General features: G+C 46.1%; 2 protein-coding genes across 5 annotated transcripts in view; one reads left to right on the top strand and one right to left on the bottom strand.

Moving 5' to 3' along the window:
• The window catches only part of VCF1 (VCP nuclear cofactor family member 1), a 34,435-nt gene extending 30,962 nt beyond the window's left edge, over nt 1–3,473 (top strand). For all 3 annotated transcript variants that reach the window (XM_023588742.3, XM_004447476.5, XM_004447475.5), the window contains one exon: nt 642–3,473. In XM_023588742.3, coding sequence (XP_023444510.2) covers nt 642–893 — 252 coding nt within the window. In that variant the 3' untranslated portion in view covers nt 894–3,473. The remainder of the gene's footprint in view (nt 1–641) is intronic.
• COG1 (component of oligomeric golgi complex 1) lies at nt 1,902–17,377 on the bottom strand. Of its 2 annotated transcripts, none has more exons than XM_058284645.1 (14): nt 17,027–17,377; nt 13,670–13,914; nt 13,342–13,523; nt 13,025–13,195; nt 10,983–11,136; nt 9,359–9,569; nt 7,750–8,541; nt 7,057–7,203; nt 6,373–6,534; nt 4,914–5,041; nt 3,865–3,973; nt 3,323–3,432; nt 3,166–3,244; nt 1,902–2,089 (listed from the first exon to the last, which is right to left on the bottom strand). In XM_058284645.1, exons 1-14 carry the CDS (start codon nt 17,339–17,341, stop codon nt 1,949–1,951), a joined length of 2,946 nt encoding a protein of 981 aa, XP_058140628.1. In that variant the 5' UTR covers nt 17,342–17,377; the 3' UTR covers nt 1,902–1,948. The 2 variants fall into 2 exon arrangements, with proteins under 2 accessions (XP_058140628.1, XP_058140629.1); XM_058284646.2 differs by having other exon boundaries at nt 1,902–2,726; nt 17,027–17,372.
• Nucleotides 17,378–19,047: the final 1,670 nt, after the last annotated feature.

The following is a 19,047-nucleotide window of genomic DNA, read 5'->3' as shown; positions in this document are numbered from 1 at the left end:
GACAAGACATTAGGCATGTGTGTGCTTGCACACACAAGTGCAGTGAATGCCTGGCTCCAAAAATTCAATAGTTAAGGTTACTTTTTATAAAAAGGATATTAAAGTCCATTTGGGATATATGCCCTGCATTGGTTGGATACTGTTTTCTATCCGTGATCAGGAGATAATCACAGAACTCTCCCAGGTTTTTATTTTAACTTCTACCTAGATATTGTCTTAACTTGTTTTGGGTGCATACTTTCACCCTATCTGCTTTCCCTTGGAGGTGGAGCCCTGCCTTCTTTGGTGAAGTGATTGGCCTGAATGGTAAAAGCAGGTAGAGAAGATGTGTGATGGAATTAAGATGTAGTTGAAGGGATTTGGAGTCAGAAGGCCTGTTTGAATCCAGACGGTGCCACTCCCTCGGGATGTGTAACGGGGGGGCAGTAACTCCAGTTTACCTCACAGAGATGTCACTGGCGAGAATGAAATCTTTTAGACTGTACTTTATAAACTGTAAAGCCTAGTATGTGGCTTTTCATGCTGCTGTACCCCAATCTGAAGAGGAAAATTAGCTTTAAAGCAGAGTATGTCAATTAACCTCCGTAAAGCTGTTTAAAATACAGTACGGCCTCATGGTGATCCCGTCTCTTTCCTTCCAGTCCTCAAGCAGTGATAGTGGTGGGAGCAGCAGCAGCAGCAGCAGCAGCAGCAGCAGCAGCATCAACAGCCCAGACAGGGCCAGCGGGCCAGAAAGCAGCTTAAACCAGATCATTGCCAGCTCCAGCCCCAACACGCCTCAGCCTGGGCCCGAGCCGTCTGCACTATGCCAAGGCCTTTACTTCCACATCAACCAGACCCTGAAGGAAGCCCACTTTCATAGCCTACAGCACCGAGGCCGGCCTCCAACATGATGCGCCAGCAGTTTCTTGCCTTCTATGAAGGGACAGCGCTGTGCAGATTTGATATTTCAACTTACAATTTGTTTTAAAAAATTGCACACAAAAAAATCGCCTGTTGGCTTTTTGGTCTATATTTGAAATAACAGGTTAACAGGCAGTTGTTTACTTGTGGTTTTGCTGCACTATTGCAATTTCAAAGGGGCTTTGAAGCAATTTTTTATAGGATTCTTTTGAGGGTGGGCATCAGATCCATGTCAAGGTTAATGGTATTGAGGAAATCTCATCTGCGTGTAGAATCCATAGTATGTCCAATTCAGACTGATTTCCAAATCTGTCAATTAGAAATTCTCCATTATGTAAAAAGGCCTTTTAAAACGTGGGATCTTCGATTTTTTAACTCAATAAACTAGTAAAGAGTATCTAGTTTCCATGAAAAAACAGAAGTTTTTTTCCGAACTATAGAAAGCTTGATTCAGTCTTGCACTGAATTGTATTGCCATACTACCTCTTAGTATGTAGATGTCCTACTGAAAGTACTCTCTCCTTTGTAACAGGAGAATAATCAGATCCAATTTAGACTGTGTACACATGGCACCCTCTAGTGACTGCCTTCTCTCTGTTATATATTTGTATTTCCAGGGAGAATGTCTTTCAGGCTCTTGTATACCCAGACAACTTCTGTATCATTATTCCTCCAAAGTCTGCACTACAGACTTCATAGAAAACCTTGCATAATTCCGAGGAAAAAGAAATATGTAATAACTTTTTTACTCACAAACTTATGCTAGCAGCTGACATGATCTCACTGGTGATTCTACTGTGTTGTGTTAATAATGAAGGCACTGATGAATGCTCACAAAATGTAAGCTACCTGAACCGATACCTAAAGTAACAAGTACTGTGAAACTATTGGGTAAAATGAACTTTATTTAAATAGCCCTTCCAGTACTAGAGGACCACATTCTATCACTGCAACTGGAAAGATTGGTGTGGCTTAGAAAGAAGTCAGCAGAGGCACTCTTAGAATAAAGCAGTAGTATTTATTTAGGGATGGATATGTTCCTGTGTTATTTAGTCATACTAGAGAGCCAGCCAAGTTTGAATAATGAAGGTGTAGGCGAGTCATCTTCCTCACTGATAAGCTGTCTGAAGAGGGAACCAGGCTGCACAGGGTCATCATCTGCCTGGGAGAGAACCGGGGATCCAACCTGCCAGTGGATAGAGAGGAAAGTGCCTTAGAGTTTCCCCGAATCCTCCTGCCTGCTCCCATGCTCCATTGCACCCTGCTGGGAAGTCTACACAGCACACACAAGCAGCGCTGCGAAACATGGACAGCTCTAGTAAACAGGACTCTGCTCTTTGTCAAGATTTGAGAAAGACAGGGAGCAGAGTGGGATTTTATTATGTAACAGAATTAAAATTTGAAAATGAGGGCTATCCTAGGAAAAGGGTGAACATATGCACCTCCTTTCCATGGTCTGTTCTCTAATATAGAGAGAATCTAAAGGTCAGTTACTTGAATAGGAAATTTAATGTTACAGAGGAAAGTTACAGCACAGGCCCCACACTTCTGGAGTGGATGATTTGTCCAAGAACTTTTTCTTTTCTACTACCATCTTCTCCCAAGTTTTAAAACCAGATATTTGATTAGGATTTTGGATCTTAATGGGTTTGATGGCAGGGAATGTGGAAAGGATATATTGCTAATATTTTGTCTAACAGTAAAACAAGCAACAACTAAATGCTAGAATAAGACAAGCTGCTTGAGCTCTGAAATACACATGTACACAACACAGTTGAGAAATACCCAGGAGGACTCCTGCAGGCTTAACGGATGGCATCCCACTGAAACAAAACGCGTATTAACAAGAAAATGTAAAACTTGAGAAAACAAATTTCCTTTTTCTATATCCCACCCAACTAAAAGATACAGAAGATGAAATCATCACCCAAATAAGTACAATCACGGCCCTGGGTTGGCAGGTAATCTTTTTACGTAATTAAATACAAAAAATAATCTCCACCCTGTCTTGCAGATTTTCTACAGCCTTAGCAGCCTGAAATACATTTCTATTGTGAGGCTACTTGAGAGTGTAAATGGGCACTTTTTAAAACTTTTAGCTCAAGCTAGTAAATCCTTGTACTTCTATATTGCGCCGCCATTAAAAGCAGCATTAGTGCATTCCGTAATTTAGTTCTTTGATTTAAAGGGGAACTGCTTGGGTAGTATGGTAGGGGAACGGGACAGGATCGATACAGGTGATACGCTGCTCTTTGCACTAACCTGAGCCTTTGTTTCAGCGCTTCTGCTGGTTGACTTAGCCTTTCGCGTGCTTGTCATGCTCAGCGGCAGAAGTCCAAACCTCCAAGACAAGACAAGGAATCTGAGTAGCATGAACAGGAAGTTTCGGGCCCAGCCAGAGTTTTTGAGAATCGTTTACCTGATCTGACTTGATGCCAATGGCAGTATGTTATGGGGTTCTTGGGAGTTGAATGCACTGCTTTTTGGGGTGAACTGATTCTCTGTACCAGTAGCCAATCCAAATAGAACCTAACACACAAGAATGGAGCACAATAAAATGCTGGATTTTGTATTGTTGAGTTAAAAGAGAAAATCACTTATCTGTTAGTAACCATCACTACTTTGCTTTTAGTCATCCTTTTGGGGAATGTTCTTTCAAGTGTGTTGACACTTCAGAATTACTTTTTATCTCTGCCCAGGTTAAGAATCTCATACTCTTTCATTCCTCTTTCTGAGGACTTGATAAAACCTTACTAATCCCTGTTAACAAGTAAAAGGGTGAGCTCATGGTTGCCTCAGCTTGTGAGATTATATCTAACCTTAAACTCCGCTATTTGTGACGTAACAGCACCCCTACTTGCCCCACCCACCCCGGGGCATTAAATGCTGTAGCAGGTTTATTTTTTAATTTAAGCCTGTGGACTTATTCACCTTGAAGCATGTTTTTTTAACTTCACTTACAGAGGTTCGCTGTACTAGGCGATTAAGGTTGCTGTTGAGGTGCGGCATAAAAACATCCAGGTCAAATGGATCGATAAGTGCTTCTAAGTAGTCGGTCACTTTCTCAATTCTGAAAAACACACACAAAACTATTGGGATTATTCTCCAAGATTGTTTTGTTTTGTTTTTGTTTTTTAGGGTAGGTATCTTATGATATTTCAATGCTACAGAAAGACCTGGGACTAGATTTTATTCTATTTAATTGCTGGCTCAGTACCACTTGCCACCAGTCATCCTGTTTAAGTAATCCTCAAGAGTTTTAACCTAACATAAATAAAGACCTTTCCTTTCTCATGTCCTGTTTTTAGGGAGGTGGCTAAATGTGCAAATTATACCCTAGTTGCTAGACTGACTCAGGAAGGAGAGAAGAAAGAGTCCACCCAGTGCACCTGGCTATGGAATTTGTCCAGTAGGTGGTCACTATTTAACTTGTTGGTAGTATAAGCACTTACTGTTTTAAAACAAACACAACATGTAATATGAGGCTGACTCTTCTCTTTGGTGGCTTCTGAGAAAAAGAACGTATTTGCCAGGAAGTGGACTTGGCCCAATGGATAGGGTGTCCACCTACCACTTGGGAGGTTCCCGGTTCAAACCCTGGGCCTCCTTGACCCATGTGGAGCTGGCCCACGCACAGTGCTGATGCGCACAAGGAGTGCCCTGCCATGCAGGGGTGTTCCCCGTGTAGGGGAGCCCCACGTGCAAGGAGTGCGCCCCATAAGGAGAGCTGCCCAGTGTGAAAGAAAGTGCAGCTTGTCCAAGAATGGCACCACACACACGGAGAGCTGACACAACAAGATGATGCAACAAAAAGAAACAGATTCCCGGTGCCGCTGATGAGGACAGAAGCAGTCACAGAAGAACACACAGCAAATGGACACAGACAGTAGAAAACTGGGGGGGAGGGGGGAAGGGGAGGGGAAAAAAAAATATTAAAAAAAAAAAAGAACGTATTTGCCTTTGGAGGAGACTGCACCAGGAGAGCACTGTAGTGAGAGAGGATACAGCACCTGGAGTCATGTTGGCTTCGGCCACTTTTCACCTCTTCACTTTTGGCTGTTAGGATGATGCTCAGATAACGCAGATCATAAAGCAGCTGCAGTGCCCGGTTCTGGGTTACTGGAAATGCACCTTCTTTCTGCAAATGAATTCCCGGTTGCCACCCGTGAAAAGACTTGTTATATGAGCACAACAAACATGTTTTGGTCAAGTTACAGCTTGATATTTCACATGTAGATGCTTTTTATACTCTTATGTCCAGTTTAATCTCACAACAAAAAACTGAAAAAGATTTTGTTATAAAATGCATCTTAGTCTCAAAACCTAACAGCAGGGAGAAGACCCAGCCCTTAAAAAGGCTCCTTGCATGAAGGAGGGGTATTTAAAGAAGCCATGGAGAGAGGACTTACCTAGATTCTTCCTAAACTCAGGAGTTTAAAGAACGGGAGCCAAGTTTACCCAAGGGGTGAGCTTGTCCTGTCAGAGGAGGTTAATAAAGGAGCAGGAATATACACCAGGGTGAGACTGCTTCATGGAGGATGAGATGGGAGTGGAGGGCTAGGAGACAAGAACTACCTTAAGTGAGTACTTCTGTGTGCCAAGAAATGCTGTGTTTTGCAACCATTTTAACTTCTTCAAAAACCTCCCCTAAGGTGGAAGTAGTGTGGGCACTCATAAAGGTGGGTGAGGGAACTGGGCTAAGTAGTTTATCTCCATGATCCCATTTGATCCTGAGAAAACTGGAAGAGGTTAATAATTTGCCCAGAGCGCTCAGTGAGCAAGTGGCAGTGCTGGGTCAGAGAGCAAGACTTTTTAACTTTGAAACCTTTATCCTTTCCACTTGTACTGAGCTGCCTTTTTAGAGAAGAGCAGTTTGACCCTTGAGATTGTGTATAATTAAACTTGCAGAGCTGGAAGCCCCTACTCACAGGGCATTTTCAGAGGACCCATCCCTGGGCTAAATGATCAGAATGATCATTCTTTTTTTTTCTTTTAGATTTTATTTTTTATTTATTTTTCTCACTGCCCCGGTTGTCTGCTCTTCGATGTGTGTTCTATCCTTATCAGTGGCACCAGGAATCTGTGTTTTTTTTTTTGTTGCATCATCTTATGTCAGCTCTCCATGTGTGCAGTGCCATTCTTGGACAGGCTGAACTTTATTTTGCACTGGGCAGCTCGCCTTACGGGGTACACTCCTTGCGTGTGGGGCTTCCCTACACGGGGGACACCCCTGCGTGGCAGGGCACTCCTTGCATGCATCAGCACTGCGCGTGGGCCAGCTCCACACGGGTCAAAGGCCCGGGGTTTGAACCACAGACCTCCCGTGTGGTAGACGGACACCCTATCCATTGGGCCAAGTCCACTTCCCATCATTAATTCTTCAGAGTCCTGAATGTGAACTGCTCAAACTTGAGAAAAAGCTAAGGTTTTTATTTGTCTGTTTTTAATGGAAAAAAAAGCAACACCTACCTTAATCTGTTGTTCTTCTGAAAGCTTCTCATAGGCGGCTACTACTTGAGACATGCAGCTTTTAAGCATCTCCTGCAAGGTCACCTTTGGCAGGGCATGGCCTCCGACCCGATTAATTTCCTGGCATAAGCTGAACAGGAAGGATTGTACATACCAGGATGGCTAAAAGAACAAGGGAATGTCACGTTGCCAACTTGCCTCATTAAGCACAATGTGATCAAAGTGGAGCCATTTAACCTGAGAAGACTTAGATGCCCAGATCTTGACCTTTCAAATCAACCCCTTACCAGCAGGGCAGTGCACATGCACAGCCCTTTGCTACGTGAGATCTGCTGTCATTGCCTCATTAATGGGGGGAGACCACCTCCCTGGCCTGGCAGATGGCACTATGCTTTACCCTGCTGTTTTCACTATAGGGTAAGGGGGCCTCTAATTAACACAGAAGCCAAGCTATAAGGAAAAGAATCATTAACTGACTTCCTTTCAACCACAGTTTTCTATTAACTCAGCTCTACATCCTTTCTGCCCCCACAATAGAAAGGTACAAATATTACTTTCAGCTGTTTCCTAGAAGCTACATGACAAGTGATTTCCTGAAATCTTCCTTTCCACAAAGGAGTAGGTTGGTGTATTTTTTCCTTCTTTCTTCAGCCCATGGTCTCTGTCATGGGGGCACCTGTTTACCTGTGTAGGGAGTCGGATTTTGGATGTGACACTGCTGCCAGACTCTGTCTCTTCCTGAATTTCTAGTTCATCCCAGCTGGTGGCCATGGCCAGGATTGAGCCAGCATCATCTAAAAGTAAGGACTGGGTGAATCCATGAACCAAAACCTAGTAATAAAAAGGCAAATATCTTTATAAGTCATTTAGATCTTTTGTGGAGTTTGTTGAAACTAACAAAGAAATCTTAAGAACAGTTCAAGCTCCTTAAGTCATGGGTGAGCGAGGACAACCATCACTCTTCTTTTGGCTAATTACTGATAGAAGCAATGGGAATTTTCTTGCTGCTAACTACCTTACACGTAGTAGAATCAATTGCTACACCGCTTAAGAAACCAGTGGGGACTACTGGGAATATGAGGTTTAGGCTGAAGAGCAGAAAGTAGACACCTTGTCAGGGAGAGAGCCTTTCCTTCTCATTTGATGGAAGGAAAAAAGTCCAAGTTTTCAGTCTATCAAATGTAGGCTAAAAATGAATGGAAAGGATTTTGAACTTGAACTATCTGGCCAAGAGTAAGTGAAAGTAACTGTAGAGAATAGGAATTATTTCCTTACTAAAGGGCCTTATTCAGGTGGGCCAGACGTGCAATATGTTAAGTGAGATGGAATGAGGATTACCTGGTGAGCATGAAAATAATGTGCTTACATGGCACTCACTTGCACAACTGCTGAGCTCCAGACCCTGTATCCAGTCACACACTGCTGAAGGAGGAGTTCTTTAACTTCTTGCCACTTGGTCTGCATAGGAATAATTTCCTGGGTTTTCCCTCTTCCTTGTTTTTTCATAGCCCTAGAATCCCTTGCTGGTTTCTGTGAGTTGCCTGATTTCCCCAAGATGCATTGCTTTAGATGTGGACACAGTTCCCCCAGGGACCGGCAGAGTCTGGCCATGAACAGGACTGCATGCAGTTTGACACTGTTGAGGACATCCTGCTGCCCTTGCATGGCTTCTTCAATGCTTTGCAGCTCTGTCCGGATGCAGTCAATGATGTGCTGGATGCATGCCACAGAGTGCGTCCGCAGCATTCCCTGCACGGTCCCAGCATCTGCATATCTGTCAAAGGCAGAGTTCTTGGCCTGCATGGGAGTGATTTCCTTGGGTGGTGATGAGTCATCAGAGGGAAGGTAAGCCAGGAGGTCATCCAATTTGACCTTCAGTTGAGAATCTAGGGCAGAACAGAAGCTCTGCACACAAGGACTAATAGCTTGCGCTTTCATGGAGAGGCCACTATTGGCAAACTGAGCCCGGTTTGCCACACTGACCCAGGCAGCATCGGAAGGCAGGTCATTAGGGCTCTCTGACCAGAGGGAGAGAGACATGTTAAGCTCAACGTGGATGTGCTTATTTGGAATGGAGCTGCTGGCGCTGGTTTCAAGTTCCTGCAGAGCTGAAACCAGGAGCTCTCTGGAGCTACTGGAGATGGAGTCAAAGCCTTCTTTTGTCAGAGTCTAAAAGAGAATGAGACAAGAGTTCTTTCAAGGACATCTCAAGGTAAGAGTAGCAAGTGGCAATCTACCCTAGCATTCAGAATATTCACTACCATGTTCAGAAAGATGATCTGGGGCTGGCAGAGGATAAAAAAGCCAGTGCTGGAAAGCGGATGTGGCTGAAATGATAGAGCTTCTGTCTATCATATGGGAGGATGTGGGTTCAATCCCTGGGGCCTCCTGGTGAAAAAGAAGAAGAGAAAAGTGTGCCTGCACGGCAAGCCAGTGCCCATACAAGTGCCCATGTGGTAAGCCAGTGAGCGCAAGTGCCTGCATGGTAAGCCAGTGCCTGTGCAAGTGAGTCACGCAGCAAGATGATGCAAGAGAAGAGACAAGGGGAGAGCCAAGGTGACTTGCAGGAGAAACCAGAAACTGAGGTGGCACAATTGATAGGGAGCCTCTCTCCACATCAGAGGTCCCCAGGATTGAATCCTGGTGACTCCTAGAGGATAGAATATGAGAAGAGAAGACAACACAGACAGCAAAAACAGCAGGGCAGGAGGAGGGGAAGGGGAAAAAAAAATAGATCTTTAAAAAAAAAAAAAGCCAATGCTAACGGACACAGACAAGTTCCCTCCTCTTTAACTCTGGAATCTGGATCTCTGTTAATTTCTGTGGTTCACTTATTCAGAAGAGCCATTCCCTGGAGCAAGTGAACAGGGAAAGAATACACTAAGAAGTGGCAGGGGTATACCAAGACAGTGAAAAGATCAGTAACTGAAAGCATCTCAATAAATGCTTTCATAAAATGGTCATACAACATTATCTTCCACCTTACCTGTAATCGGTCAAGGAACAGTTGCTGCATCAAGTCCTCCCAGAACAAGAGGGGCTTCTCCAGAAGCCGCTGACATATCACGTTCCAGCTTTGATTCATGGACTCGTTGGTTAGCAATTCCCACACGGCATCCCGGATCCCTGCAAGGCCTTTCATGCTCTTCACATACACAAGCAGGTTAGTGATCCCATTTTTAATGTCTTCATTACACCTGCAACAAAATCATTTCCCTTGGGCTCCACAGATTCGTGCTTTTCAGTCCTCTATTCAGAAAAAGGGCAGGTGCCCATTTGAAAACCTCTTACCTGGCCTTTGGTATCTAAGTAAATATACAAATACAGAGCTCCTTTGGTTGGACTGGGATGTGGAGTCTTCAGCTCCTTCAGAAGGCCTACCCTTGCTTCTTTGAGACATCTGTAAGGAACTCTAGAGCTTTACTGAATGGCTTCAAAAATGAATGCACTTGGGAAATGGATGTGGCTCAACCAGTTGGGTACCTGCCTACCACATGGCAGGTCCTGGATTCAGGTCCCAGTGCCTCCTAAAGAAGACTGCACCCACTGCTTCAAGCAGATGCCTAAAGGAGCAGATGCTACAAGCCAACAGACAACACAGCCTGTGGGAAATGGATGTGGCTCAGGCTGTTGGGCACTTACTTCCCATGTGGGAGGTCACGGGTTCGGTTCCCAGTGCCTCCGGGAGAAGGCAAGCAAACAGTGAGCAGACAGATGAAAGAACCATTCTGGGGAGGAAGGGGATTTAAAAAATAAATAAGGGAAGCGGATGTGGCTCAAGCAATTGAGCTCCTGACTACCACATGGGAAGTACTGGGTTTGGTTTCTGGTTTCTTCTAAAGAAGACAAGCAATGCAGAGAGCTGACACAATGGGCTGGCATGGCAAGCTGATGCAAGAAGATGATACAACAAGAGACACAATGAGGAAAACATAATGAGAGACAGGCAACAAAGCAGGGAGTGGAGGTGACTCAAGCAATTAGGTGCCTCCCTCCCACATAGGAGGTCCCGGGTTAAGTTCCCGATGCCTCCTAAAAAAAAGGAAGATGAACACACAGCAAACAGACACAGAGAGCACAAACAACAGGGAGGTGGAGTGGGGAGAGATAAATAAATAACTTTTAAAAAATCAATGCACTTAGGGGAGTGGATGTGGCTCAAGCATTTGAGCACCTGGCTTCCACACAGGAGGTCCTGGGTTCAGTTCCTGGTGCCTCCTAAAGAAAACAAGCAAACAGATGAGGGAGCCAACACAGGAGCCGGCAGGGGTGTCGATGTGGCTCAGTGGTTGGGCGCCGGCATCCCCCATATGAGGTCCCAGGTTCAATCCCCAGTCCTGGTATCTCAAAAAAATAAATGCACTAAACAAAAACTTAGAAGCCTCGAGCTCTTACATGAAGAGAACTTAACATCCTCTATGTATTAACAGTATTTTGAAAGACAAATTAAGTTTGGTTCTAAATGGTGCTAAACTACTGCAAAGGGAGCGAGACTGCTTAGTGGCTGGCATGACCGAGTGGGGTAAAATGGGGAGCCTCGGCTAGAACTCCTGCATACGAGGCTGCATGGGTGGTTCCTGCCTGCCTCAGGAAAGCTCCTGGCTACTTACATGTAGATCCATTTCTGGAGTGTATCTTTCAGGTATTCCTGGCTGATGGGATGGGCAAGGGTTCGAAGAGCTGGCTGAAACTCGACAATGGACGCTGGCAGATGTTTGAACCAGCTGCAGAGATTCATCTCCTGCAGAACACCATTACCTTTTCCTACAGAGAAGTACAAAGAAGAAGGCATCTGGGCTTTAGATAGACTTAAAGATGGACCTAGAAAGAATTTCCAAAAAGCATGTAGTCTTTGTGCAAGTCCAGACTGTACCCCTGAAGTAGGGAGAAAAGAACAGAAAGTAGATGTCCAGGGCCCCCTCATCAAGGAGTGTGGCCACGTCCCTGTGCCACTGGCCATCCTGACAGCTGAGAAAAACAGCAAAGGTCCAGGAGGAAAGGAATGGGGAAAAGAGAATGGAAAAAGGAGAAGCACGTGCTGTGGACTCCTTGGCTCTTTAAAAAAAAGAGGGCTGAAGTTGTCAAAAAATTAAAGGTTTCCTTCCCTCACCATCTACCTACCCCCTGGAAGATCTATGGAGAGAATCTTCCACTCATCCTGATCATTCATAGCAATTCAGAGATGACCTCCCAAGAAGGGTGCAGTACTATGCTGGAATACAGAATACAGGACCGTTCACCCCATATTCTGTGTGAAGGGCACCCTTTGGTTATATGTAACACCCTTCCAAGGCCTCTTGTACTGTATTTCCTAAAGCCATGATGAATTAGTCAACACTCATCTTTCATGAAAGAGAAAATGTATTAATTGTAAGCACAGAGAGGGAAGCCGAGGAGTAAGGAAGTAGGATCCCACCCTAACTTTAATATAAAGCAAGCCAAAGATTTGACTATAATACCACATCTCTCTCTGAAAATGGTCACATGGCTGTCACGGCATCTACCTGTTTCCCTTCTACCTTTGCTTATGACTCCTCAGTCCATTTTCTGAATCCTCCATCTGACCTTTGGAGTTCTGGAGATCCTAGGCACAGTCCTACATTATCTTTCTTCTCTTCTTTCTGAAGATGCCATCCACTCCCATGGTTTCAAATACTAGCCATAGGCAGATGAATCACAAATGTGTGTTTTCAGCTGCACCTCTCAATTCTCTGTTATAGACCCTCAGTCACCTGCCCACTCCATGTTTCTATCCAAAGGCTCAATCAGCAACGCGACATTTTCAAAAGTGAACTCACTGTCTTCCCCTTCAAACCAGCTTTTTTCCTAGTTAACTCAAGACACTTTCCTTCTCACACCTTCCACAGCCAATCCATTACCAAATCCTCTCCTCCTAAACTGATGTCCAATTTGTCCAATTAACTCCATCTCTAATGTTGCCACCTAATCCCAGCCCCCATCATATACCACCTGGATTATAGTAAAAGCCTCCTAACACCACTGGGACCCATGGTCATATAAGAACCAAATGCATTTACTTCCAATTAAGATAAATGCTACCAAATAAACATGAAGGTTGCATGGGAACATATGACAGAGGGGCAGCACCATGCCTGGAAGATCTCAGAAGGCTCTCCATTACTCTTAGGATAAGAATCCCAGGCCTGGCCCACAAGACCCTGCATTATCTTGCCCTAGCCATGACTCCAGTCCCTTCTCATGGCTCCTCCTCCCCTCACCTCCCACCCCTCAGCTGCACTGGCTTTCTTTCAGTTCCCCAAATGTACTAATATCCTTCTTGGCTCTGGACGTTTGCACATCCTCTTCCCTTTGCCTGGACCTCACTTCTGGCCTTCTTCACCTGGCTAACTCTTACCTGACTTTCAGATTTCCCTAGGGAAGCCTTCACTGACCTTGGTGAGAACTTGTATTTGCCTTTACAGCAATGGTCAATATTGACATTAAATATGTGTGTATTTGTGAGTTCAAGACATGCCTCTACCACTACACTATGTCGTCCAGGAAGGAGGGTCCATGTTGTCCAGATTACTACTTTCTCCCCAGAGTCCAAAACAGTAGCCAGCACATGGTAGGTGCTCAGTAATTATCAACTGAATGAACCAGAAAAGAAAAAAGTTGGCTAAGAGCTCACCAGTAGGCTGCGGGCCTGTGACAGTCTCCAGAGTGGTGAGGAGCAGGCCACAAGGCAGGGCTGGATCTGGCAGCACACCTTCTGGTAAAGTGTAGAAAAGGGCATGAGCTTGGTTCAAAGTGGTGGCCAGCAACTCCACTAATGAGCAAATCTGCGTCTTGACACCAGCGCCTGTGAGGGAAGAAATCATCCTCCTTTAAACACTTTCTTCCAATAAAGATAAAAACAGAGACTGCTCTGGGTGCTTCAGTCTCCCTCAGCCCACCTCTCCCCATTCCATGTTTAAGGACCAAATTCTGGAAAGAAGCCACACCTACCATGGTGTGGCTGGTTAAGAAGTTTCTGAATAGCTGTCTTTCTGGCCAGGAGGAAGTCTGTTAGGGCCTGGCGAGGAGAACTCTCTTCTAAGAGCATTATCGAGCACAGGGCTTCAGCTACAGCTTGGTCAGACACAGCTTGGCTTTTGAGCAGCATCTTGCTTTCATGTAAGATGGCTGACCTGAAGAAGTAATGATAAAGGTTAACAGGGAATTTTTATCATCTTGGGGAAAAAACCTTGGGATAGCAGGAAAGAAGACATACTCCATAAAACTGTAGTGGTAAAGAGTGGTCATCACCAGACATCTTCAAGCTGGACCTACTTACCGGAAGTGGCTGGCTGCTGCCACCTGCCGGATGAGTATAGGGAATCGGGAGAGGATGGGACTGTACCGGGAACCAGAAGAATCCAAATGGAGCAGCCTATGAAGGTGGCAGCAGAGCAGGTAGAGCTGTGTGGCATGGAGATACTGAGAGGCCTCCATTGAACTCCAGATCTTCTCAGGAATTTCTAACAATAGCTTGATCTGGGCAGCCATGCTGTAGAACTTCTCCTGGGGCGGCTGCTGCGGCTGCATTGAGAGGTCAGAAGAATAAATAAAAGCACGGTAAGTGTTCTGCAGACTTGGGGAGAAGCCCGAGGTATTTTAGGGTACCAAGATTTCAGCAAGCCTGATTCACTACCCCCCAGCAGGGCATGGAAATTTGATATAGTAGACTCACTGGAGTCAGGGGTGCTGTAAAATCCCACTGGTTTTTCCCTGCCGCATATGTGCACCTTTGCTCGGACCCCTGGAGGGGCTACCTTAATGTGGTCACCTCACAGTCTGTTTGACAGTGATTCTCCTGATGTCTGGAAAGCACGGAGCCCTACTGACCACCACTCCACAAGCTTTCTCCTTCCCTTCTCTGATGCTCTGCCTTCCTACATTTTCTCCTGCTTCTCCAAGTGCATCACAGACTTCTTTGCTGGCTGTTCCTCTTCAACAACCCTCCCCCAGATCTTCAGGGTTCAGTTCTCAGGCTTCTGTTCATTCTAGTCTGTCATCTCTCCCTCAGACTTCTCTTCCCTCAAACCTCACCTCTAAGCAGAAGGCAGCTACGAGCATATCTTTAGCTTTAGTCCTCCCTCCTCCCAAATCCTGTTCATGCCTCTGCTGCTGCTGCTGGACATTTCCCCTGGTCAGATTCACTGTCCTCCCATAATCAATACACTTAAAACTGAGTTCATCTCCTCTATCAAACAGTTTAGCTTCTTGACCTCCCTATAAATCTTAGCATATACCACCACTCTGCTTCCCGAGTCCCAGGACTCTTCAGGTCCTTCTGATGGCTTTGTTGATATCTCACCTATCTGGGTTTCTGTGACCATTTCCATGATTCTACTTCAGGTCATTATCATCTCACACTTAAATTAATACAAAAACATTTTCCTAGCCTGGTCTTCATTCTCTTCCCTCTCTAATCTATCTTTTACTGTTAGATTAACCCCCTTCAAATGCTACTTAGATCATAGCTTTGCTCAGTTCTAAAAGGTTCCCCTCTGCTTAGCATCTTAGATTGGTGGCTGTAGCAGTTTGAAATGGTTATGAATTCCAAAAATAGATATTGGATTATTCTTGTAATCTGATCTGTACCTGGGCATGATTGAGTTATGATTAGGGCATTGAGTCTCAACCCCTTGGTGGGTGGGGACTCATAGATAAAAGGCATGGCAAAGAACAGAGTTGAGGGTTTCTGATGTTGGAATTTGATGCTGAAGACTTAAACTGGAGCCCTGGGAAGTCAGCACACAGAGGAAAGAGAAGCCAGTGCCTAGAAGAAAGAAATCTTGAACCCAGAGAAAAGCAAGCTCCAGGAACAAAGGAACCCAGAAAGCCTGAATCCTCGCAGACATTGGCAGCAATTTCGTTCCAAATAAGCTTTGGTGAGGGAAGTAATTAATGCTTTATAACCTGGTATCTGTAAGCTCCTACTCCAAATAAATACCCTTTATAGAAATAACCAATTTCTGGTATTTTGCATCAGCAGTAAATTATTTCCTTCCCTTCCACTTTCTTCCAGAGACCCCAAAATCCAAGTGGTTCTCAATGCTGGGGAGTGGGATGGTTACCTGGGGACATCTGGCATGTCTGGAATATTTTTGATGGACACAATGGAGGAGGGCTATGCTGCTGGCCTCCAGTGGGTAGAGAGGCCAGGGATGCTGCTACACATCTTACAAGTCACAGAGCAGTGCCCACAATACGGAACAACCCAAGCCAAATTTTGATAGTGCCAAGGTAGAAAAACCCTGCTGTAATCAAAATGATTACCTCTTTTATCTGTTCTTACCTATTCCAGACACATATTTCCAAATCTCATCTGTCCTCAAGGCACTTCCTTACTGAGGACCTGAGCCTGAAATTACTTCTTTCAGAACTCTTCTAGTAAATGTACATGCAATTATTTTTGCAACTAATTACTCATTATTCTGTACATTTTTTCTGCTATTCTAAATTATCTATATAATTTAATCCTCTATGGATTTATTTCCTTGTCAGATCATAAACTCCTTCAGAGCACGAACTGAGAGAGCTTTTGCCTTGAACAGAGGAGGAAGTCAAATTTTTGTGGGCTTGATTGAGAAAAAACAATATAACAGCTATGAAAAACGAAAATCAACATGTTTCTAAACTCAGGAATAGTACAAGTTAGCTTTTTAATAAACCTTGAACCATGCCAGTTAAAATGCAGGCTGACCAGTGAAAGATGGACCTTCACTAAATACTCACTAAATACACTGCTTGGGGACAGATGAGATCTCTTATTTCCAAAATTTGGGAAATATATCCAGCCTTCTATGGCTCTAATGTGCAAGCATAGCCTACTTATCCTGGATTCTTCTAAAACCCAGTTAGTATTAAAAAGTTCCAAACTGGAACTAGGTTATGCCTTTGCAGTTTCTCCTTCCATGTTGCATTAAGGTTCTCCCACAATGTTGAGAAACTTCCCACCTCACCCACCTGGCCCTTTCAAGTTGTTCATGTCTAGCTCACCACTCTTCAGGAAAGCAAGATTCTGCTCCAATATTGGGGTAAGTTTAGGAACACATCCTTCTGCATCAGGTCTAAGCATTAGTGTTTGGGGGTAGGAGGGTGGGGAGATCACTTAGGACAACCTTAATTAGAAGAATGTCGGTTCCCTAATATGAAAATGTTTAGCAAAAAGGTGAGGGTTTGATGGCTGGTACCACCTTCCAACAAAAACTCCAAAGGGTAGAATAGCTATTTGGGAGTGTGGCACTAACTGGGGATGGTGTGTGTGTGGCTAATTTGAGGGGAAGGTGTCAACCTAAGGGAGAAACCTGTTCTGAGAAAAGCAATTTCAGGAAATGTTACATAGGGAATGAGTTGAACAGTATAGCGAGAGAGGCCCCTGGCGTTTTCTCATGTGAAACCCAGAGTGAGGCGAGGAAATCAAGACCGCGACGTCCGGGAGGGTCCTGAAGAAGTGTTGAATGACTTCTCGTGAAGGGATCTGCAGCCAGCGACGGCACGGCAGGCCGTTCCCTCCTGAGAAGACTAGAAAAGAAGCGCAAAGGGTGGCGGCCGGTTCTGGCCGAAGCCGGGTGAGGATTCGCGGTGGGGACCCGGACTAACCCAAGGGGGTCGGGTCGGGGAGAGGGGTAGGACAGGCACTGACCTGCGGAGCCCACGGCGGCCGGGGCGCGGCCGGGCTGGCCTGGCGGAGGCGGGCGCAGTACTGGTCGGTGGCCCTCACGGCATCCACCAGCCCCTCCGCGCAGCGGCGCATCTGGCCGATGGTGTCGGCCGCCTCGATCAGGTCCCGGTACCGCTCGCCTACCATCTGCCTCAGCTCCTCCTTCTTGTGCTCGATCTCTGCCCTAACCTGGCGTTCCAGCCCGCGGATCTCCTCCGCTCCATGTGTCTCGAAGAGCGCCGCAGGGTCGCGCAGATCCAGCCGCTTCAGCGCGGGTGAGGCGGCCGCGGCAGCCATCGTGGACTGGTCAGCCGCCCGGCGGGCCACTTCCGCCAGCCAGCCCCGCCCCCGCGGCCATCTTGGTTAGGGGCGGGATCATTTCCGCCCCAGCGGGAGACATGTTTGTTTGGGGCCGCCTGTCTGTGGCACCGGGCCTCCGCGCTCCTTGATTAAATGGAGACGCTGTGGTTGGTTAGTGCGGTCAGGCTGGCCGGGTATCGGCTGGCCAACGTTTTACTGTGGAACCGCCCTGCCTCCCCACCCCCAGCGCAAGTGGAGCTTTCCCTGACGTTGGGAGGTAGGGCGAGCTGCGGACAAGGCTTTCCAGTCGAGTTAGTGGTTAGTTTTCCTAACCAAGCACCCCCGGGCTGCTAGGCTCCGCCGGGGGACAGACTTCGGCTGGGACTGGAATGCCCCCCCGGGTCGACTGCGTCCCTTTCCAGGCCGCTGGTCAGGCCGGCACGCTGGTCCTTCCCCCTCCCCGCGACAACGTGACGAAAGCCTTCAGGCGGTCCCCTTCCCCTCGCGAAGCCCACGGCCTGGGAGGGGGCCCGGGGCGGTCTCGTGAAGCCGGCGGGTGCCCGGGGCGACCAGGACCCACTCAGCTGCCTGCCCCGCCTGCGGGCCGCCTGGGCGCATCCTCACGAAGCCGCTTTCCTCTTGCCTGGGGCGCTTAACCTGATGCGATTTGAGGAGAAAAAAAAAATTTGTATAAAGCCGAGTTAGTTTTGCTCACTGGAAAGAAAGTCGGTAAGTTAGCTCACAGTTGCTGTGAACTGAATCGAGCCAGGGACAGGCTGCCCCTGAAAGGGGTGTGCGTTCTGTGTGTTTCGCTGTTTTTGTTTTTTTTTTTTTAAGCCAGAGTTGAGCCACTAAAGATGTTTTTCTGGTAGGACTTTCCAGTGGCGCCCAGCGGCTGGGGAGTCAGGTGAAGGCACAGTGCCTTCCAAAACGTCACACCTGGGGCAGGGGCTGAGGAGGGTTAGGCGGTGAGGCGCGGAGGGGCGTGGTTGATGGGGCTCCTAACGCTGACTCAGTAATAATAAAATTGGGCGAATGCGGACTGTTTCCTCTAAGTAGTTCTAAGACATTCATTTTAAAAATTACTTACTATGGAAATTTCCATGTCATACTAATGTAGAGAGAAGGGCATAACAACCCGCGATGCGCTCACCACCCAGGATCCACAGTTAATAACTCTTAGCCAGTCTTATATGTCTTCTATATCCCTACCCACCTCCTCTCCCACCTCCTATCCCCATTATTTTGAGGCAAATTCCATACATGGAAGAATTATCTGTAACGAAACCATACTTTACCTCAACGACGGCCCTACAATGTAGGGAATATCATTCTCATTTTACAGGTAGAAAACCTGGGAACCTGGGAGGCAAATGGAGTTATTCAATAATAGTGTAATTTTCAAAGTCTGTTCACAAAGTTATCTATTTTGAGATACGTATCAGCCTGCAGAGTAGGTTGGAATAATATTCCTATTCTATGCATGACAAAAATCCAGAGAAGCTTACGGACCTGCCAAGTCCCATCCTAATCAGCGACAGAGTCAGCGCTTGGACCTAGATTTTTGAACACCTACCTGCCTTCCTTGGTGCCCAGTCTGTTTTGTCAGGAAACTTCCCACAAACTCAGACTGCCCCCTAGTGGCGGGCTTGCAATTTACCGTCTCTGTGAACCCATTTTGTAGAAGACACTTGGTTTTTGGC

The sequence above is a fragment of the Dasypus novemcinctus genome, chromosome 21 (assembly GCF_030445035.2).
Source record: "Dasypus novemcinctus isolate mDasNov1 chromosome 21, mDasNov1.1.hap2, whole genome shotgun sequence".
NCBI classification, from domain to species: domain Eukaryota; kingdom Metazoa; phylum Chordata; class Mammalia; order Cingulata; family Dasypodidae; genus Dasypus; species Dasypus novemcinctus.
Note: the sequence above shows the minus strand (reverse complement) of the source record. Positions and strands in the feature narration are given on the sequence as shown.